This window comes from Lactuca saligna, chromosome 9 (assembly GCF_052625555.1).
Source record: "Lactuca saligna cultivar CGN05327 chromosome 9, ASM5262555v1, whole genome shotgun sequence".
In the NCBI taxonomy this organism is placed as follows: domain Eukaryota; kingdom Viridiplantae; phylum Streptophyta; class Magnoliopsida; order Asterales; family Asteraceae; genus Lactuca; species Lactuca saligna.
This window is the reverse complement of record NC_136425.1, coordinates 68739692-68763246: the sequence shown is the minus strand read 5'-3', so window position 1 is coordinate 68763246 and position 23555 is coordinate 68739692. Positions and strand designations below refer to the sequence as shown.

The 23555-nt window shown below is 36.6% G+C and overlaps 1 protein-coding gene and 1 non-coding gene across 4 annotated transcripts; one reads left to right on the top strand and one right to left on the bottom strand.

Moving 5' to 3' along the window:
- Window positions 1–5275: 5275 nt before the first annotated feature.
- LOC145019011 (small nucleolar RNA R71) lies at window positions 5276–5382 on the bottom strand. The gene has a single exon (XR_013667331.1). It is a non-coding gene; the product is annotated as a small nucleolar RNA R71 (small nucleolar RNA).
- Window positions 5383–14774: 9392 nt separating this feature from the next.
- On the top strand, window positions 14775–20848 carry LOC145014447 (GDA1/CD39 nucleoside phosphatase family protein). Of its 3 annotated transcripts, none has more exons than XM_078972817.1 (4): window positions 14775–15048; window positions 15546–17694; window positions 17813–18091; window positions 20351–20848. In XM_078972817.1, exons 2-3 carry the CDS (start codon window positions 15705–15707, stop codon window positions 18088–18090), a joined length of 2268 nt encoding a protein of 755 aa, XP_078828943.1. In that variant the 5' UTR covers window positions 14775–15048; window positions 15546–15704; the 3' UTR covers window position 18091; window positions 20351–20848. The 3 variants fall into 3 exon arrangements, with proteins under 3 accessions (XP_078828943.1, XP_078828942.1, XP_078828941.1); XM_078972816.1 differs by having other exon boundaries at window positions 20348–20848; XM_078972815.1 differs by lacking the exon at window positions 20351–20848 and adding an exon at window positions 18813–19089.
- The last annotated feature ends 2707 nt before the right edge of the window (window positions 20849–23555 follow it).

The window sequence follows — 23555 nt, the reverse complement described above, 5'->3', positions numbered from 1 at the left end:
TAGCAGCAACCTCATCATACAGGATCTCACGAATCCTAGCATCCAACTCATCCGTGCTCATCTGCCCGATAACCTCGGGTGGTGCTGATCCACCCTGACCGCGCTCTCCTACTCCCAATCCCGATCCAGATTCGCTCCCAGCATGCCTCGTAACCACCATACTGAAATTACATCAAAACATCAGATGCTTCTCACTAACCCGGGAACCAACTCCCAACCCAGCCCTAGGGGTTGTGACTTCCTTGATACGCGTATGGGTCCTGTGCTTTCAGTAGTACGGGCCCATAGTACCTTCCACACCTACCCATATTTATATCAAGTATCACCACAACACCCTAGTGATGAACATGCATAACAAGCACTCAACCCTCACTCCTAGAGGAACATTGGAAATCTCATACAGAAAGAAACCCTAGGCTAGCAGGCATCATAAATTAGGCAACTCTATCATGCAATTCCTAAAGATCGTTAGCCTAGTACTAGCATGTTGTTCTATCATATCTTATAAACAAATAACTTGTATGGTATTTTGGGGTTACTTACTGGCTCCGGCTGATCGTACCTCCGCGTCCTCCTTTACTCATTTTTGAAAACCATTTTTAATTTCTCTTTTGAAAACTCTCCTTGATTTGAGACTGGATTCACAAGAATGTTCCTCCAATTCACTCAAACCAAGGCTCTGATACCAATAGGTAACAGTCTAAAAATTCCAACCAATTTAAACTTTTCAAAAACAACCCAATTTCATTAAGTTATTACAAAAAGGTTTTCAATACATTTATTATCAAAGTATTCCCAGAACCATATCATAAAACATAAACATGAGGAGCGGTACTATCACGCCTTTGCCTACCCACAGACTCCTGAAATACCTGAAAATTAAACCAAAACTGTAAGCCCGAAAGCTTAGTGAGATACCCCCAAAATACCAACCACAATACCATACACATATCATATCATAAAAAGAACAGAACAGTCATGCACTTCGGGTCTACTGTGTGAATGGTCCACCACACCGGGCCTACAGTCCACCTGGTCCACCCTCCGAGTCTAGCCATATACATCGAGTCTACATTGTGATTGGTCCGCCCGCAGCGGGCCTTCAATCCACCTGGTCCACTCTCTGAGTCTACAGTATGACTGGTCCACCCGCATCGGGCCTTCAGTCGGCCTGGTCCACTCTTCGAGCCTCGGTACGTCTGGTCCGCCCTCTTGGGGCCTACAGCCTATCCGGACCGCTCGTTGGGCCTTCGGGATAACCGGTACGCCCTGGGTATGTTGGCCTACAGCATAAAGCAGGACCCGCCCCAACCCAAAAATAGTCAAACAATCATGTGCACATAAACATATAATCATATAGCAATTCACAACTAACCAACCAATCTCACAGATCACACATCCCTACCAGGATACCGACCAAACTGATCACTAGCATAGCATCATCCTATAAAACAGGGTACCGACCCTACCCAGGCCTCTAACATATACCATCCTAACTACCAGGGTGCAAACATAACAAAGCAATAACATAACAAACAACTACCCGGATTTCCATCTGATAAAGGGTCGGCCTTGTTTCCTTAGACCCTGTCGATATAGTGAGGATAACTCACCTTGAAACTTCCGAAACTCTGTACTGAATAAGCAGATGCCCGAACCACCATCTCACCAAAAAAAATCCCGAACTATCCAAAGCAGCAAAATAACCATTAGCCCAAGCACAATATCCTTCCATGGGTAAATTGACCAATTTACCCTTAACTCAATCTGGTCCATGACTAAGGCCCACAACCAAACTATGAAAGGACCAACACTAGGTAAGCTCTCAAGCCCACTAATGAACCAAAGACCAAAAGTCCAAAGCAAAGCTCAATATTGGACCAATTTACTAAATTGTGCCCACCTCACCAAATGGGACTAGATCCAAGGTCCATAATAATTAGTGAGTCCAAATTACTCCATCCATAATGTCTAGTCACGACCCAAGCTCTATTATCCCAATAACAACCCAATCTCTTAAGGCCCAAAATGAAAACTCAATAGAGGGAGTACGTTGGGCGTACACTTCTTGGTACGTTGGGCGTACAACGATGCTCGCGAATTGGAATCGGGACACAGACCCACTATGCTGGGTGTACCCCCATTTATGCGGGGAGTAACCTTGCTAAACTACAACTCCACATAACTTCTAAATGGCTTAATCTCTTAAGCCCAAACTTCAGATCCATAGACCAAATATGCCTAGGATTCATAAAGTCTCAAACTTTATTATTTGGGACGTCCATAAAGCTCTTAACCCAAGGTCTTAATCCATTAAGACCTACTTATATCACATATGAGACAACCAAAGTCCTTGGGACCTCATTTTTCTTACTCAAGACCTCTCCTAAGGTCTGAAAGGATAGCTAATCTCGACCAAATCGAATCATGCATCAAGATGAGGTTTTTGGGACAAGAAATGATGTCAAAACTTCTCAACACATAGATCTATACAATAAGATTGTCAAGCCAGAGACTTTTTACCTCAAAAGGGCTCCGGAAGATGATGCCTCTCCAGACCAACGAGCTCCAGCCACCCCACTCCTTCTTTGATAACTTCCTCTTTCTTCTTCTTGGCTCTCCTTTGCCAAAACAAGCTTTCTAAGGTCAAACACACCCAACAATGGAGGTGGGACGGCTATCTAGGGTTTTTTTAGGGTAAGAGAGTGTTTATGCAGGCTAGGGTTGGAACCATAATGTTCCTTATATAGTGGCTGGCCCTAAATTTAGGGTTTCTGGATGATAGACATACGCTGGGCGTACGTCGAGAGACCTCCGCGTTCATTTACTCCTTTACGTTGGGCGTACATCCAGCTTACGTTGGGCGTAGCCAACCAAACACGTGCATGCATGCTTGGCATGCATGGGACCCCTTTGCTAAATTTCCCCCATAGGGACCATTGTTGCCAATATCTTCCATTTACAACATCTCCTTCATCCTAAGTCCGTTCCCGACGAACTTTATATCCACATAAAGGTGGCTAGAAGACCTATGCTTCTAGTGACACACCTCGACTCGAAAAACCTTTTTGAATAAAACCTAATACCCATAAAAGACTGATACGCCATTACTCTTGATCTTGGGAACCCATAAATAGATATTTAAGAGCGGAGTGTTACATTGAAGGCTTGAAAGACAAGAAAAAACACCCAAAAAATATGTACTCGCGATGTGAATAGGTGATGGTTCACGACGTGAGTAGAAAGAGTTAGAAGATAAGAATCCGGGTGAAGGACTTGTTGATCACGATTAGTTCGAGTTCACGATGTGAGTTTTAAATTCTCACGACATGAACGGTAAATTTGAGAGAATATAAATATCTTTGCCTATTACGATTTAGGAGACTTTTTGGCTGACCTAAAAGGGTTCCTGGTGATGAATTTCAGAGGAAAAGAAGATCTGGAAGTTGGTTTTAACACCAAGGAAGAAGAAGTTCATAATTTGGTTTATAGATTGGTACACTTAAACATGTCTTTGATTACAACTTTTTGTTCGTTTAGCTGTTAGGATGTCTAGCTAAATCTAGTTGCTTCTGTTAGCTAGATGAAGTTGGAAATCTAGGTTTTAATGCATTAGATTTGACTTTACCTGTTGGTGATATGTTTGTATTGATTGATTTTACCTAGGATGCTTAAATTAATCATTTGATTGCTTAAAATTCTTGTTCTGTGTAGTTAGTGAACACAAATCTGCATGAATCTGAATACCTAATAATATAGTGAACACTAATTTATTAGAGCTAAGATCAAACCAATCTTAGATAAGTAATTGAATCATTGAATTGAGCTGTGTTAGAGAACTCATATTATGACTGTAATTGTGTTTTGGTTAATCAATCTTCATGGCTCTAATATCATCTAATAATTGATTATGCGTTAACTATTGTGTGACCATACATAGATTTACATGAATTGATTAATAATTAGTATATTTAGAACTAAATTGCTAATACTCATTTAATTGGTAACCAACAGTAATAGTCAAAGCTAATGTATAACCATTGAGTGAAAGCGGATTCGAACTAACAAAAGTGTTTGTTTATTGATTGAGTTTTTGTTAAAGAATTAAGTTCATCTAAACTTGCAAAATTAGATAAAACCCCTTCCTTTGCTAGTAATTAGGTTAGTTTAGTAGTAAATAAATTAATTAGTCAACACCGTTCCCTGTGATCGACACCCGACTTACCAAACTATTCTATAATTCGACTCGGTACACTGCCTAGGTGCATTTTAGTTAGTTAAGTTAGTTAGGTTATAAATTATAAAATTAGTGGGTACTTGCATGCATATCAAGTTTTTGGCATCGTTGCCGGGGAACGACTTAGTTAATTATTAGTTTGTTTGTTTTAAATTAATCGATCCTTTTTGTAGTGTAAAACCTGCAAGAAGTTACTTTTCTGTTTTTTTTTATTCTCTGCATTACAGGATTCACAACGTGAACCTTTTAGATTCATGACGTGAATTCTGAAGTCCTTAGTTTTGTTTATTTCAGTTAGTTTTTCTTAGTTCAATTTTACGTTTTATTTTTTTTTATTTTTTTATAGGAGTTCATGACCAGAGTCTCTAACACCCCTTTGGCGATACCATTTGAAGATCCCGAGTATGCAATTCAAAAAAAGAAGGACAAGAGCATGAAAGAAGATCAAACACTAAGGAAGACACCTTTACAAGAATTCAAATCAGTGTTCTCAAAGAAATCAGGGAAGAAAACAGGGAATCAAGTTCATATTCTAAGAACAAGAGCAAGCTTGAACACTTGGATCAAATACCTGGCCAAACTGAATTTGAATATGATACCGAGCCTGAATTTGAAGAACATACAAGTGAACCCAAGAACGAGCCAAGGAACTAGATGGAAAATATTGAAGAAATGTCCATGGGAGCTTACAGAAAGAGAATTCGAGATGATGTTGTTCCAGGCTTAGTACAACCTGCAATCCCTGCCACTGCCACATTCAAGCTGAAGGGACATATCCTTTCCGCACTAAAGGATATCCCATTCTATGGAAAGGATCATGAGGATGTGTTAATGCACTTAGATGAAGTGAACGACATTGCTGATTACTTCAATGTCCTAAATGTTAACAGAGACACCGTCTTGCTAAGGATGCTTCTCGTTACCTTTAAAGGGGCTGCAAAGGATTGGTTAAAAGCACTTCCACCTGGTACAATAACTACTTGGGCTCAAATGCGTGAGAAATTTTTAGACCAATTCTGTCCACCATCCAAGATTGCTAAACTCAAAAAGGCAATAGCTAATTTTGAGCAAAACCCCGAGGAGTCACTTTACGAAGCTTGGGAACGTTACAAAGGGTTGTTAAGGAATTGTCCTCAACATGACCTTAACATTCAACAAGAGGTGTCCATATTCTATGACGAGGTCAATGTGATGACAAGACAACTCATTCATTCTCAAGGACCACTTATAAAGAAAAATCTGAGCGAATTCAAGGAATTAGTTGAAGAATTCGCAAAACACTCTCGTGAATATCATAGTCCAAGGAATGAAGGCATTAAAGTAGTTGGGGGTGAACAAACTGAAGAGATGGCTGATGTGATGGAAATGCTTAACACTATGGAGAGGAGATTGACACAAATGGACCAATCAATTCATGTAATTAGAGTTGGTTGCGAGAGATGTAGTGGCCCACATTTGACAAAAGATTGCAACTTGGATGAATATGGAAACAAGAAAGCTCAAGTTTGTTATTCAAGTGGGGACAAGTATGATGAAGACTGGAGGAAACCAAAGAAAGAGTGGTTGCCCTATGATGAATACAAGAAGTAAAAGGAAGAAAAATATAGACAAACTGGCAGAGGCTTCTACCAAAAAAGAAAAACCACCAACTGAGAAGAAATCAGAATAGAGAACATGTTAATGAAATTTATGGAAGCTTCAGAAAAAAGACATGATGCTACTGACGCTGCAATGGAAGAACAAAGAATAATAATGAAGAATCATCAATCAATGATGATAGAGCAACATACATTAATAAAAAAATCAGCAAGCCTCCATCAATATCCTTGAAGTACAACTTGGTCAACTTACCACTTTGGTTAATGAGAAGATGTTCCCAAAAAATCCTGAAAAGAAGACACAAGCCCATGTAATGGCTATAGATACTGAAGAAGAGGCCATCTATGAGTTCCTAGAAGCATTAGAAGTAGAGCCAAGACAACCCGAACCAGAGCCGAAGAAATTAAAGATCGAAAGTCAAAATTATGCTGAATTACCAAATTCACGTTGTGGGACCGATCTGAACTGAATAATTCAGAAAATGTTCCGGTATATCGTCCACCTCTACCGTTTCCTTCCCGAGCTAATCTTAGTCTACTGGAAAGAGAGTATTTGGAGTTTATTAAGCACGTGTGGGGTATCCCGATTAATACTCCTTTTGTCGAGATGTTATCCAAAATTCCTGAATATGAATTTTTTTTAAAAGACTTGTTAGACACTCGTCATCAACTAAAAAAGAATTCTAAGGTGATTGTAAGTGAACAAAGCTCAAAAGTTGTATTAGGAGAGATACCTAAGAAGATGGGGGATCCTGGACGACTCACTCTTCCATGTGAGTTTGGGAATAACATGAAGGTTTATGCTTTAGCTAATTCTGGGGCTAGCATAAATTTGATGCCTTACTCGTTCTATAAAAAATAAATATTCAGAACTTGAAGGCTACAAAAATGACTATTCACATGGCGAACCGTTCAGTGACACAACCCCGAGGCATTGTAGAGGATATTCTCGTAAAAATTGGGAAATTCGTTTTTCCAATAGACTTTGTGGTTTTGGATATGAAAGAGGATCCCAATGTACCAATTATTCTTGGTCGCCCGTTAATTAACACTGCTGGAGCTCTTGTTGATATACGCGAGTCTAAGCTCACCTTGAGGGTTGGTAATGAAAAGGAAATTTTTGGGATAGAAGATGGCTTTCAAGGGGATCATGCTCAAGCAGAGATTTTCAACATTGATGAAGAGAATGAACTTGAAGAATTAGAGAAGATCATGGAAGAAGAAATCAAAACAATTCAAGAAGTTAAAAGAACAAAACCAAGAGCATCTATTCCAATTTTAGTTGAAGTCATTGCCTACACGAATCCAACTTCTTGGGTGAGCAAGGATGATGATGATATGATGAGTGATGAAGAGGAGGTTACTTCAAAAGTAACAAATCCAATGGTGAAAGAAGAGAAGGATGCTATGGAGTGTAAGGTAGAGACTAAAGGGACTAAACGCAAGCTTGATGGAGACGAGGTAAAAGCTAAAAAGGAAAATTCGAAAAAGGCGTACAAAAGATGAGTTCAAGCTTACAAAAGGCATTTCAATGAACAAAAGATCCTAGTGGTGGACTCTTCAAATGATTCAATGTAGGAGGCACGGAGATCGGCTTACGACTCCTTCAAAAAGAAGTACTTCTCGTGAGGCAACCCGAGCTCGGTTCGAATTTTCTTTTCCTTTATGCATTTAGTTTAGTTTTTGTATTTTTAGACATTCAATCATCTAATAATACAAATTAAGTGGTAAAATTTAAGTGTGGGGTTCCTAAATTAAGTAGCAATTAAAAAGAATTGTCAATTAGGCTTGATTTCTTTAGACATAACTCACGAGGTGAGTTCGATACTATTCACCTCGTGAACCCATAAAACATATGGGGTTGGACATTTTAAACAAATGAATATGTTAGCCCATTATTGTGTAATTAAATGGCCCAAACACGTTAGCCCACAACAACTCACGACGTGAGTTCGTAAGTGCTCATGACGTGAATCCGGAAAGAACATGGGAAAACAACTTAAACAATTCAGAATCCTTTAACCAAACCACTTTCCTACCCTCACAAAGTGAAGACGGTTCCCTGGTCCCCCTCCCCCATCCAATTTTGGCCTTACTCAAACACAATTTACTCTTGTGCTTACGTAATCTCTCATTTAAGTAAAATGACACCTAGACACGGGGTTAGTGACAACCAAGGCGGGATTGCTAATTTACACCCGTTTTACGTATTCCTGACAAATATATCTAGGGACGTGCTCACCCAATACAACACTAGATTGGGATGGTTATACAACATAGATTTTGCTATTGCCCCAACAGTTAATTGGCAAAGGTTTCGGGAGGTTGGACTAGTTAAAAGACTAAACCTGTTTCTTACCAAAACTTTTGTGGGAAACTGGTATTCGTTTACATGCAAAGGATGGAGTAACTTGTTCTCCATCCAAGAAAGAGTCTACAAGGAATTGTGTGTTGAGTTCTTTTCCACCGTGGCGTTTCACGAGAATGTCCAAGACCCTACTTTCCCTCAAGCATTGGTCTTTCGTTTGGGTGGGGTATATAAAGAGTGTAGCTTGGTCGAATTTTCATGGAAGATGGGTTTATATGAGGCCAACGAGACCATGAACCCCGAGTTTTCTATGTTCTTACGGGAAGCTACCCGTACTTATTCCGGGGAAATGTCGGGATATGGATTTTGGAGCCATATCGCTTTTGGTGTTTTCAACTCCGGTGTATCACCAGAAAGCAGCATCAAATCACTCGTTCACTGTTTGTTGCACAGGCTGATCACGTTCTCCATCCACCATAGAAAATTTGGAGATAAGGTCACCAAGATTAATTTATTTTTCTTGTGGTATATTTTACAACCGTGGTTTTGTTGCAATCTCCCCTACTTCTTGGCTCGTTACTTGGCAAAATATGCAGCGAGTTCCCAACCCGGGAGCCCAATCTGTGGTGGCCATTTTGTCACCCGCTTAGCCAAGTCTTATGGCATGCTCATCCCCACGGTTACACGGACACTTACGTGTAAAAAAGGGAACAAATTTTCTATGGGATATCTTGAAACCATACGAGTTGTGGTCAATTATGGGACGCATTATGGGATACCGCACAACGATAGCGAGGGTGAGGACCAACCGACCGAAGAGCCCAAGCAACAACCAAGGCCTCGAAGAAGGAACGTGAGAACCCCAGGGGGAGATGGGACGACCCCAACCATATGAGGGTGGAATACCCACCGACCCATTCCAAATTAGGGTGGGTTCTTACTTGGATAATTTTCGTGGTGGGATGACTTATAGCACCCAAATGATTGAATCCATGTTCTCTTATATGACTGTGGTGCAACCACCCACCATGCTACCTCAATGCCCTTATATTCCTACGTGGGAAGAACTGTGGATGCCAACAGGCGACGGAGCGGGCACTAGCGAGGTAAACGAGGATGACGAGGATGATTGATCGTTTATTTTAGTTTTATTATTTTAGTTTTGTTTGGTTTGGTTTTATTTTGTTTTTATTTTTATTTGTTTGGGATTGTAAAACTAGTAAGATATTATGTTACTTTTCTCTTCTTTGGTTGTTATTTTATAGCATTGCTAGGAGCGCATACAAAGGATGTCGAGATATGAGTGCGTATGTGTTTATCCGGGAGTGTTTAAAGTCGAGAGTCGAGACCCATAATTTAAATTAAGTGTGGGGTAAGTCAAGCGAGAAGAAAGTTAGAGAGAAGAGTCGAAATTAATAGGGTTAGCAGAGTCTTAATCCATTAAGACATGGGGATGAATATAAGAATTGAAAGAAAGGTTAGAAGAAATATATTACTGGGATTCCAGTTTTCACGTCGTGAATCTTTTGTTATTCACCTTGTGAGTCAGTATATGGTGACTTTCCAGAGCCCGCTCGACATCGAATTCACATTGTGAATTTTACTAAACTCACGTCATGACTTTGTAATTTTCACAAAAGGAGTCTTATTTTTCCATACTCATTATGTGGTTCACCATCATTCTTTTTGGGAGTATTATGAAGATAATCATGGCTCATCTTCTTTACCATGCAATGTGGCGTATGCTTTCCCACATTGTTCTATCCGTTTTGAACATTTTTTTGCACCACATTTGCTGAAGATTGAAGACTCCATTCCATATTTTGCCGGTACATTACTTATCTCGCGTGTTCTAGATCCAAGTTTCTAGTTCTCAAAGTCTGTATTTAAGATGCATATTCTATCCGCACTTTTGGAGATGATCACGCCTCTATCCCAGATGAGTCTGTTCCTTTTTCTCCCTTTTCTTAATCTTTATATTATTTTTAGTATAAAATGAGGGTATTGTATGAAATAAGTGTGGGGTAGGGGGTAGAAAAGTAAATTGCTAGATAATTTGGTAAAATTTTGAAATTTTTAATAATTAAATCTAGTAATAATAATTTGAACTATAGTTGCTAGTGTTATATTGGATGATCCGATAAGAGCTCAAATTTTTAGTTGAGCCAATACACGTCATATTGCATTTGTAGCTTCCATTATTCTAGTAAAATCATAGGATAAAAACATAACTCTGCTTAGTTTGAGGAATGCAATATGTGTAGCAGCCTAAACCTGAAATGTATCCAGGAAAGATATGTCTTAACCAATAAAAGTTGAAGTTAAGCGCCCCTGCTTAAGCATGTAGGTTTTTGTGTGATATAAAAAAAAGTGAGATACATGTAAAAAAAGAGAGAGAAATTACCAAAAGTAAAGAAATGGAAGAATTTTGTAGCATAAAAGTATCAAGTTTGAAGAAAAAAAAGATCAAAATTCTCAAAGTTGAAAGTTGAAGATGCCAAAAATCATGAAGAAAGTGAATTCAAAGAAGTCAAAGATCAAACATCAAAGAAAGAAGAATTCAAGAGCTCCAAGTTGTGGTATCTTCTAAAAGTTGTAATTCTCTAGTTTATGTATGCTTGGGTAACTTTACAAAAATACTTTGAGGTTAAGTAAGCTTTCTGAGGATGGATTCAGAGGGTTGCATAAAACGAGCATTGTTCAAAAGAAGTGGGCAAATGTTTATGAGGATTGTGAGTATTTAGAATTAAGGGGGGTTACTTAGGAAAAATTTTTAGACACAAATGCATGCGTTGAGGTCTTGGCATAATGGCTGAGCTGGAATTGGATTGTTCTATGTAATGCTAGTGATGAAGGTTTAAGTTTAAATGAGTAGATTTGCTTGAGGGCAAGCAAAGCCTAATTGTGAGGTATTTTGATATTGCCATATTTATACATATTTTTAGGCAATATTTAAGTACATTTTTATATATATATTTTTTGGTCATTTGCATAGAATAATGGTACTTATAAGGGTAAATTATATTTTGCAACAAAAAATAAGACATTTTGAAGAAAAGGGACTAAAAGCATTAAAGAATGGAACTTTGGAGGTTGAAGGCTTGAAAGACAAGAAAAAACACCCAAAAAAGACGTACTCACGATGTGAACAGGTGATGGTTCACGACGTGAGTAGAAAGAGTTAGAAGATAAGCATCCGGGTGAAGGAATCCTTGCCGATCACGATTACTTCGAGTTCACGACGTGAGTTTTAAATTCTCACAACGTGAACGGTAAATTTGAGAGAATATAAATATCTTTGCCCATTACGATTTGGGAGACTTTTTGGCTGACCTAGAAGGGTTTCTGGTGACGAATTTCAGAGGAAAAGAAGATTTGGAAGTTGGTTTTAACACCAAGGAAGAAGAAATTCATAATTTGGTTTATAGATTGGTACACTTAAACATGTCTTTAATTACAGTTTTTGTTTGTTTAGCTGTTAGGATGTCCAACTAAATCTAGTTGATTCTATTAGCTAGATGAAGTTGGAAATCATGGTTTTAATGCATTAGATTTGACTTTACCTGTTGGTGATATGTTTGTATTGATTGATTTTACCTAGCATGCTTAAATTAATCATTTGATTGCTTAAAATTCTTGTTCTGTGTAGTTAGTGAACACAAATCTGCATGAATCTGAATACCTGATAATATAGTGAACACTAGTTTATTAGAGCTAAGATCAAACCAATCTTAGATAAGTAATTTAATCATTGAATTGAGCTGTGTTAGAGAACTCATATTATGACTGTAATTGTGTTTTGCTTAATCAATCTCATGGCTCCAATCTCATTTAATAATTGATTATGTGTTAACTATTGTGTGACCATACATAGATTTACATGAATTGAATAATAATTAGTAGATTTAGAACTAAATTGTTAATACTCATTTAATTGGTAACCAACAGTAATAGTCAAAGCTAATGTATAACCATTGAGTGAAAGCGAATTCGAACTAACATAAGTGTTTGTTTATTGATTGAGTTTTTGTTAAAGAATTAAGTTCATCTAAACTTTCAAAATTAGATAAAACCCCTTCCTTTGCTAGTAATTAGGTTAGTTTAGTAGTAAATAAATTAATTACTCAACACCGTTCCCTATGATCGACACCCGACTTACCAAACTATTCTATAATTCGACTAGGTACACTGCCTAGGTGCATTTTAGTTAGTTAAGTTATAAATTATAAAATTAGTGGGTACTTTCGTGCACATCAATGTCTTTGACATTTCTCATCTTGAGCTCATTGTAGGCCCAAGATTGTAGTCCATCCATGAAATAGAAAAGTTTGTCCTTCTCCTGCATGCCGGGTAACTCTAGCATCAAGCTCGTGAACTCAACTATATAGTTTCGGATGGATCCAATATGCTTTAGCCCACAAAGTTTCTTCATCGCTATGTCTTCAGCATTATGTGGGCATAATTGTCTCTTAAGTTGCCTCTTGAATGCTTCCCATGTGTCTATGGTATATAATCCTTTTTCAATATCACCGTGCTTCGTTCGCCACCATAGAGTTGTACTCTCGCATAGATAAAGTACGGTTGTATCTACCTTTGTCTTGTCGTCCTTCACTTGACTAGCATTGAAGTAGCATTCCATCAACCAAAAGAATTCTTCAAGTTCTTTGGGGTCGCATTTACCTCCATACTTTAATGGTTTGGGTGCTTCTGTGTGCGGAAACGTTCTTGCAATGGTCCCTCCAATGATTGCTGCCTTACATAGGTTTACTTCAGCTTGTGATGCGTCTACCTTCTCAAGAAACTCATTATGTAAGGCGTTGATAAGTCCAATGACTTCTTCCTTGATGACACTGATGGTCTCCTTCAATCCATTACTCGTGTCACTTATCTCAACAACGAATTGATCGATAGTATCCTTCCATTTAAGGATCTCATCGACGTTAATCTCTATCCTTGTAAGCTTGTTTTCTAAGTTTTCCAAGACATCTACCGATTGATCCCTCTTCTTGGATTTCCTCCCTTTCTCCTCGACGACAAGGGGAATGTTGAATACTTCACTTGCTCCTTCCATCTTAAAGTTCTCTTGCTTGCTCAAACCTGGCTCTGATACCACGTATCACGGGATGACTCTTTTATACTAGTCAATACCGTGTGCCACTTAGTGCTTCTCTGACTAAATCAGGCTAACTTTGACGATCTAGATGTACTAACAAACTTGAGAAGCAAGAGTTACGACAAGGGACACTTCAAGAAAGCTTCTAATACATAACTCAACTTCTTTACAAGGCAGCTTCTCGATGGATCCTACAAATGACATATCCTTCCTATTTATAGGTACCTTACACCTCCTCAATTGGAAGTTTCTAGGTCCCTATTATTCTTGACTAATCAAGACTCTTCCTATTATATACATGGCCTTTAGAAGACTCTAAAATATGGTGTACTTGTCTACAATGCTCTAGAAATCTATAGGTTGTCGTAACATTATCCAAATCGCTCGTGTATGATCTAACGTGTTCTAGATCGTTCCAAAGTCTTCCGGATCGTTCTAGCTTCGTCTAGTGTCTTCTTGATTATTCCAGATCCTTCTCCTTTGTTCCACGAACATCTATAATATTCTAGCAACTTCTAGGGTCCCGTAGAGCATTCTTGATCTCTCTGGAGACTTCTCAAGTATAATTATCATTCTGGAGTTTTCTAGACGATCGTGGAATTTTCTAGAAACTTGGTCTGTGACAACAAGCTCTCTAATTTCTCAGACTTCTCAACTTGATGTTGCAAGGTGTCCTAGATGTGGATTATACTAGGTTGAACGTTATTCATGCTATATTTTTCATGTAATATTGTGTTTTAAATTTTCAATAACTTAGCTTACTCTTGGTGTCTCTAACTCTTCTATATTCAACAACCTAGTGGGTGGTTCAGGTGCTTAGTAACAACTTGTAATTTCATTGTGTTGTATCCCTGAACTGACCCTAGTTTCATGCTAGATTTCTTTCTATCTTTATATAATATCAATCGTTAAAAAAGGAAAGAAAAAGTTGTATTTTGATTATGTTCTTCCGATGATGGTTAGTAGAGATGTGGCAAGAGAGGATAAACACGGGACAATATGGTGGTAGGGTGGTGGTCTATAGCCCTGTAACAGAAGAAAATTATGCTACGTGCTTTTTTATTTAACCACTAGACTTGTTGGGGAAGTTTGCTAGAGGGAGTTGCTGGAGAAGATGGCCAGAAGGAATTACCAGAGAAGATGATTTGTCGGAGAAGAAACCGGCAGGGCATGTTTGAAATAGTGTGTTGAGACTTTTAATAAATGCTAAAAGTAATAAATATAAATAACAAAAAGACAAACAATACAAAAAAAAAACAAAGGTAAAAAGGTCATTCTATATGAATTTACCAGGTAATATTCTATCGGAGTTAGATAGAAGGACCATTGTTGCAAGATTTGCAAACCACAAGGACATGAACTATCAACCTTTTAAAGGTTGGACCAACCCTGTGAATTTAATCAAACCACAAGGATCATTTCTGTAACTTACTCATTAAAAAAATGGGGGTAGAATGGTAAAAATGCAAAATAAAATTGAAAGGAAGGTTCAAAATTACTTTGGTATGATGTGTGCGTCGGAGTTGTTTAACGCGGAAAGCCTAGCCTAGCCTACCGTATATTACTTCTATCGCCTTTCTGGATCCAATCAAAATCCGGTGACGGCCGACGATTCTTCGCGATCTCCGGCAACCACAACAACAAATCCGACTTTCTTTCCTTAAATTATTAATTATATTCTTCTTCCTCTTAATCTATTGTATTGGAACTGTCACTTCATTCATACTCATCCCCCGAGATCCGAAGTCTTACTCTACTCATTAATCAAAGGAACCTCATTGCTCTTGACACTGTAAGTATTTGTAAATCTATTTTTGTTCTACAATTTACTATTTCACTCGTTCCTACTATGAGATCTGAATTTTGTATCTTCGAATTTCCATCTGCGCTATGATGTTTGAATTCTGATTATCGGCGTCACGTTATTGACATTTAGGACTTCAGTTATTGTTACCTAAAATGCATACGATAAAATTCAGAAGATGGAGATTACAGATGCTAGAGTAAATCTTAAAGTTTTAGAACGATTTGATCTCACTTAGAGGTATCATTATAACAAATTGAGTCTAATTTTATGTAAACAATTACTAGTAACAGATTTTGGAGGAGAGTTGATATTATGCAACACACATAAGATGACAGATGAAGAATTAAATTAAGAACTTGAAAGAAAATACTCAGTTTCACCTTCAGTTATATGCATAGAATTGATAGAGTTTTCTTATTCATTATTCATGGAGTCTTCAATTAGATGAAGTCATACTAACTACTAACCATGTAATTTTACAGGTGAACCTATGCATAAAACTCTCGATTCTCACAACACACAGAAACATGAAGAGTTTCATTCTCAAGAGTTCAACAAAACCATATGAAGGGAAGATGCAAGTCTTCATTTTTCTCTTACCCATAACTTTCTTAGCTTAAAACTTCCAAATTTCTCCAAAAATGGCATTCAATGGAATCACAGAAATCATTTCTTCATTCACAAGTCGTTTCTCAACTCCAAAATCTTCAACAAATCAATACGTATCATCCGGATTACCACCACTAGGTAGTGGTGGTGGATCTGTTCATGGCTATGGTTTTCCTGGTTCTAGACAAAAGAATCTTCTCAGACTCTCCTCATCCCTCCAAGATTTCTCAGCATACCGAAGACTCGATCCAGAAAATGGCAATTTTACCCCTGGAATCGAACCAACCTCATCAAACATCAACCAACATTTACTAAGAGAAAACGGAACCACAAGTTTCTCAAAAGAAAAACCACCATCACAAACCACGATTAGAAGAAAATGGGTACGTGCAATCATGGTTCTTTTTTGTCTACTTTCATTGGCTTCTATCATCTATGGTTTACTCTTTCTATATTCCAACTGGACTCAATCTTCCGGAAGATTCTATGTTGTTCTAGATTGTGGAAGCACTGGAACACGTGTATACGTCTACCAAGCATCCATAAACCACCAAAAAACCAATGTTCTTCCCATTTTGTTAAAATCAATCCCTGAAGATCTCAAAAGCAAACCAAGTTCTCTAAGTGGGAAAGCTTACAATCGAATGGAAACCGAACCTGGATTTGATAAATTAGTCCACAATGTATCTGGATTAAAACAAGCAATAAAGCCACTCCTTTTATGGGCTGAAAAACAAATCCCCAAACATTCTCATAAATCCACTTCTGTGTTTCTTTACGCCACTGCAGGTGTTCGACGCCTCCCTGATTCCGATTCCGATTGGCTTTTAAAAACGTCTTGGTCGATTTTAAAAAAATCATCTTTTTTATGTAAGAAAGAGTGGATTAAAACCATAAGTGGAATGGAAGAGGCGTATTATGGATGGATAGCTTTAAACTATCATGCTCGTGTCCTTGGATCTTCTTTACCAAAAAAAGAAACATTCGGTGCACTTGATTTAGGTGGATCTTCTTTACAAGTGACATTCGAAAGCAATGACTATGTCAACAATGACACGAGTTTGAATTTACGGATTGGCCCTTTAAACCATCATTTAAGCGCGTATTCTTTAGCGGGATACGGTTTAAACGACGCGTTTGATAAATCTGTTGTCCATATTTTAAAAAAAAGTCCAAATTCCATCAAGGGTAATTTGGTCAAAGGAAAAGCCGTGATACGACACCCGTGTCTCCAATCCGGATACAAAGAGAAATACATTTGCTCCCAATGTCTTTCCGCTTTCCAAACATCAAACGTAAAGAGAAACCTTTTGGGTAAAGGGGTAAAATCAGGAATTCCCGTTCAACTAATCGGATCTCCAAAATGGGAAGAATGTAGCGCGTTAGCTAAAGTAACGGTTAATTTATCCGAATGGTCAGATAACGCCCCGGGACTCGACTGTGATTTACACCCGTGCGCCCTTCAAAATTCCCTCCCTCGCCCCTACGGGAATTTCTACGCGATGTCCGGTTTTTACGTGGTGTATCGTTTTTTCAACTTGAGTTCCGATTCTGCCCTTGACGATGTTCTAGAAAAAGGGCGTGAGTTTTGTGAAAAAACATGGGAATCTGCTAAAAGAAGCGTGCCAGCTCAGCCTTTTATAGAACAGTATTGTTTTAGGGCGCCTTATATTGTGGTGTTGTTGAGAGAAGGATTGCATATAACAGATAGACAAGTGAATATTGGGTCAGGGGGGATTACATGGACAACTGGTGTTGCGTTGTTGGAAGCTGGGAATTCGGTTTCGAGCAAAAAAGGGTTTTATGATTATAGATTATTTGAAATGAAGATAAATCCAGTTTTTGTTTATGTGATTTTGTTTGGGTCGCTGTGTATGGTGATTTGTGCTTTATCATTTGCGGGGAATTGTGTCCCGAGGTTTTTTCGGAGGTTTGTGTTTAGAAGGAATAATGGTACAGGGAGTTCTGTGCTGAGTATATCAAGTCCTTTTAGTTTTCGGAGGTGGAGTCCGATTATTACAGGTAATTCTGCTATTATATAACTCAACTTCTTTCCAATTGAAAAAAAACTAGCCAAGTAGATTGGTGTTTTTGGTATGTAAAACAGTAAAAGTAGTGATTTGTTGTATGTGAAAAACAGGGGAAGGAAGGGTTAAGATGCCACTGAGCCCTGTGGCGAGTGCGCAAAACCGAGCCTTCAGTCCGGATATCCAGCTGGCAGAATCATCTTCGTTAAGTAATGTTGCACATAGTTTTTCTTCAAGTAGTCTCACGCAATCCCAATTCGATAGTAACAGTAACACAAGTGGATTCTACTCGGGCCCACACCGAGGCCAAATGCGCCTGCAGAGTAGACGATCGCAATCCCGTGAAGACCTTAATTGTTCTGTTGCTGATGCTCATTTGGTCAAAGTCTGAGGTACTACCACTACCACTATCTCCTGTTTGACTTTTTTTTCCCTCTCAGAAAATCAAAATAAATATGAGTCAACTCATGGTCAAATCACACATGTTCAGCTGTGCTTTGTAAATACGTTGACTGACTGACATGTTGACTATGATGCATGGTTTGACTTTGACCAAGTCGTCATGAGGTTTATTTTGGTTTGGGATGGAATATGTTTGTGAGGAGAGGGGAGGGGAGGTCTAATGAAGGATAAGAAAATTTTGGTTAACATGTTTTGGCCTAATGGGGAATTAGATTTTTTTTTGTATAATATTTGATAGATGTTTTTGGCTAAAGTTATATTTATATTTTTCGGTTTTATTATCATCAGTCTTTGGGTTTTTCAGTTTATAAATAGTTGAACAGGTAACGAAGTTTGTCTCGATAAACGTAATGGCTGTTTATTTTTTGGACCGAATAAATGTTTGGATAAAGTGGTTAGTTAAGGGTTGTTTCATTGTTGATGAATTTACATCTTAAGAACTTTAAATCATTAAACAAATATAAAGTTTTGTATTTATAAATAATTAACAAAAAAAAAAAAAAACAGAAAAGAATAGATATTGTCTCCTATACAACGTCATCGTGATTAGTAACATGAAACAATGAAACTACATACATTCACAACTCATAGTGCATCAAATTTGACACTCATGTAAAATGAATGTAATAGATTCATCTTTCCTGGTTGTAGATCACAACAAATGCCTCGGTAATTATCTCAGCTAAATCGAGGCTCGTTTCATCTAAAGATCCACAAGAGCTGATTTTCAGGCGAAAACAAAACAAGAATGATGGCAATGAACTTTAGTTTGTAGATTAAAAAATATTAAATATAGAAATGGCGTTGACTAGAGAGGGGTGAAATCTAGAGCACTTTGGTATATCTATTTTTTTTACAAGATCGCAGACATAAATAAGTGTAGATTACCTTTTTTTAGAAGACAAAAAATAGATAAAGATTTTCAAAAGATATCTTATAATTTCTATTATGTTACTTTTTCCAACACTACTATAACCATCTTTGCCTCCGCCGCCACAACCACCACCTTTGTCAATGTATCACCACCACCTCCGCCTTTGTCAATGTATCACCACCACCTCCGCCGTCACTACCACCTCTGATGTCACCTCCACCGCTGCCACAACTGCTATGACTACCACCACAACTTGGTTTTTTGTTTGATATCATCAATGTTAGTTATGCAACTTGCAGATAGTTTTTTAGAATGCACACTTTTTGTCTACATATTCCTTCTATAAATATGGAAAAAGGACTACAAACATTTTATCTCTTAAAAAATAAACACCATAGTGATAATTAACTAGAACTTCAGTTAAATTTAGAACTTAGAGTTATACGTGATCTTCATTAGCTAATGAAAAGTGTTGGCCTGTAATGTTTTTTATAACGATGTACTCCAACAACATAACTAAGACTACGTTTGACAGACTAGTTGAAAAGCTAGTTGGTAGCTGAAAAACTAATCAATAGCTAAAAAGCTAGCCGATAACTAAAAACCTAACTGCTAGCTAATAAGTTAGTTGACAAAAAATAGCGTTTGGTAAAAACTAGTCGATAAACTAGCTGAAATATATAAAATAATATAAAAGGACATTTAGAAGAATATGTTTTTTGTAATTAATTAAAGGTATATTTGAGAATTTTTTGAAAAGCTCATAAAATTACTCAAAGTAGTTTTTTTAAAAAGCTAGCTTATTAGCTATTTTTTGGTTTGCCAAACATGACGAATTAAAAAAAACTCGAAAAATAAGGTAGTTTATCAGCTAGTTGTGGCACGTCAAACACAGCTTAATTTTATATTAATAAGTTGGAAAATCACCTACAGTTAGAAGTTAGAAATTTTATTTGATCTTCATTAATTAACAAAAGTTCTTTTTAATTTCAAAAGTTAAAATAACGTAGAATATTTTTCTTAAAACGTAAAATATTAATTTAATTTCTTCCTTAGCTCTCATATTATGAAGAAGACAAGAAACAATATGAGAGAATAAGTACCATATAAAAAGATGACAACATAACTTTAGAAAGAGCATTGAACACGTCAACATTGTCAATTGATGATTGGTCTGTAATAAATTTGTTTGTTCATCAACTCCAAAAGCATAATGAATTTTATGGTCATAATCAACATTAACATCACTTTTATTTAGAAGTTAGAATTCTTTATGATTTTAATTAAAATTAATGGAGGTTTGTTTGTCTAGTAGGTTCAGTCGTCATGGTGGAGACCATGATGCGGGTCGAGTCTTCGATCTAGTTTTGAGAAGAACGAGTGTCTCTGATATAGATTGAGGATGTGGTTCCAGGATCTGGACATGAGGCCCGACGAAGGAAGAAAGACTTGGTTCATGGTCAAGCACCATTGGAAGTTCAAGTCTGTTGATGCTCATTAGTAGATCAGGGAAGTTGCGATTCTTGCAACATGTATAGGAAGGCGCACATCAAGCTTACGACTTAAGGTGATTCGGACATAGTTAAGAGAATACTTGCAATTGGGATTGTAATAATGGGAGATGAAAGTATAATTCTCTTTTCACAATCAACTGGATCATGTCAAGATGATTGTCTCTGTTGGACCAGAAGGATGGTGTGGGATCCAATACCCGTCGTTGTGGCTAGTATGTTTTTATTATGTTATGATGGTCTGTTATAATTATGTTGTTGAACAGGTTGGGTAATGTAATTCGACTGAATCCTTGTCTTAATTTGTCAACTTAGTCTTTTCAATTTAGAAATAGGCATGGACCAAAACCACAACTTAATTTATTCAAAATGACCACCAATTCAAAAATATCATAATTAGACCCTTTTTTTTCTAAAAAAATAGATACAATAGACCATTTTTTTTCTAGGTTTTTATATAAAGTGATGATGATATTAGCTTATATCTCGTATATTATATGGGCCAAATATAAGGGGCCTTCCCCATGGGCTAAACCCTTAAAAAACATAACAAACGCCTCTCACGTCGCTTCCATCATTCGACGACTCTCTCATCTCTGTATTCAGGTCTTGTTCTCTCTATTCAGTATTCATCTCGTACGATCGATGGGATTGACTTTTCTGCATTATTTTCTTCTCTGTCGTCTGATATATATAGAGAGAGAGGTGGGTTCAATTCAGAAAATAAAAAATGTTGAGAATGGAGGAATCATTCTCAGCCACTCATTTAATCTAAGCATAAAAGACACAGTGGCAAACTTGTAAATATCGTAATAACCTTCAATCTCAAATACGTAACTATCGAGAATTCGATAACTGTTCGTTCATCATCAAAAATTTTCCTCCAACCTTCAATAATCATCCAGATTTCTTCAACTAAACCGGAATTTCTTCGCTGTTCATGAAATTGGAATCGGAGTTCTGGACTCGCAATCACAGTCGACATTGATGGACTTAGAATCGGTACTCACAAATTCCCAATCGGATTTTCGGAAATCAAAATCAAATTGAGAAATCGATCAGAGATAGGATGTCGCATCTGAAGTCGAAATCGGAAGTATATGATGATTTGGAATTGATAACTTGATGTTTTTAATATTTTTAAAATAGTTAACTTGTTTGCACTCCAACTGTTTGATGAAATGCATAAACTAAATTACCACCTTATATTCACATATGAATATGTTTTCTCACGTGAATCAGTATATGATTATTAAAAACACAAAACAAATATGCAAATCTGTATGTTATTCATATGTGAATAACATATAAAAATTATATATATTTGTCAAAATACCTTCAATATTCATAAGTGAATATACCTTGTAATATTCATATGTGAATATACTGTGTAATATTCATAAGTGAATATATCATCTAATATTTACAAGTGAATATACTATGTAATATTCACATCTGATATACCATGTAATACTATGTAATATTCACATATGAAATATCATTTAATACTCATAAGTGAATATACCATCTACTATTCACAAGTGAATATATTATGTTAATATTCACAAGTGAATTCATCGTCCAATATTAAAATATGAATATACTATGTTTATTATATGCTATATTCATATATGAATGATACTTAAATTGTAAAAAAAAAAATCATACTTTTTATTCATAAGTGAATAACGAATGTACTGTAATAAAACATGATGCATTGTTTTCATTTATGAATAACCATAGCTGAAAATATAAAAAAATAAATTTTTTATTTTATCTTAAAACTATATCAATATGGATGTCTATTTGTAGAGAATAAAAAATCATGAATTTTGGTATATTTAAAATCATTTTTTGATAAAAATAGCTTATACAAATTAAAAAAAAAAAAAAAACTATGTTTTTGTATATATTAAGGTAATGATTATCATAGTTTAAGGAAATATGTTATGTTGGAAAACACATGTGCATTCGTTTCCCATTTCCGCTGGTACGTTGGAGCCTTTTGCGGCAAAAATAAATGATTGGCTGAGAATGATTCTCCCATTCCTAATCTTTTTTTTTTTCTTAATTGAACCCTCCCCTATATATATATATATATATATATATATATATATATATATATATATATATATATATATGTGTGTGTGTGTGTGTGTGTGTGTGTGTGTGTGAGAGAGAGAGAGAGAGAGAGAGAGAGAGAGAGAGAGATTACAAGTTGCAATATGTGCACGACTTCAGAATTAAGCATCTACTAATCAAAATGTTGGGGGCAAGTTGAAGATTTGAACTATTAATTAGGCAGATGCTTACAACTGAATCCTTTAAACCCAGAAATCATCTTGCACATCAATTTGTCTATGTTTCTCTGATCAACATCACTAACATATTATTCAAAAAAAAAAAGTAAACCATGAAAAACCTTGCACTTTGATTTCTTTCTTGAGAAAAGAAATCAAACATCTTATGTGAAAGTATTCTGTCTTAATAAACTTTGTAATAATGTTAACATTGGTTATATTCTAACGTTAACCAAATGCAAACAGCTTGTCCAGCAAGAAGTCTCAAGTAAACGGGATGAGGTCATTATTGGATATTAGGGATCGGGGATTTTATTTCTATTTATCTGTATATTAAGTTTGCTTGATATATAGGGCAATTCACAGTTCCTTGCATTATATTAGAAGTTGATACACAAAAGATATTCTTAATACGACTAATGTAACTGTCTACTGCAAGTTTTCCCTGTTAATACTACTTCGTCTGAATGTAAACTAAAGTTGTACATCTTTGTTTTTTCTTAACACACGATCATAATCTTTGCCATGGTTTGTTTTTGAATTTCGATCACCATGTTAACAAATTGTAACTTCCCAAAAATCAGTACCAAAAATTTTTCTTTAAATCATTATCAAAACCATATTCATAAAAACCTATCATAAGCCATAACATAAATTCAGAGTATTAATTCCAAAACATATTTCATTATCAAAGTAAAATATCCCAGGC

What these genes read in the sequence shown, in the direction of transcription:
- LOC145014447 (XM_078972817.1), top strand. Translation starts at nt 15,705, where the DNA reads ATGGCATTCAATGGAATCACAGAAATCATTTCTTCATTCACAAGTCGT. An exon ending in GTGGAGTCCGATTATTACAG is followed by an intron (nt 17,695 to 17,812) that starts GTAATTCTGCTA and finishes TGTGAAAAACAG; the next exon opens with GGGAAGGAAGGGTTAAGATG.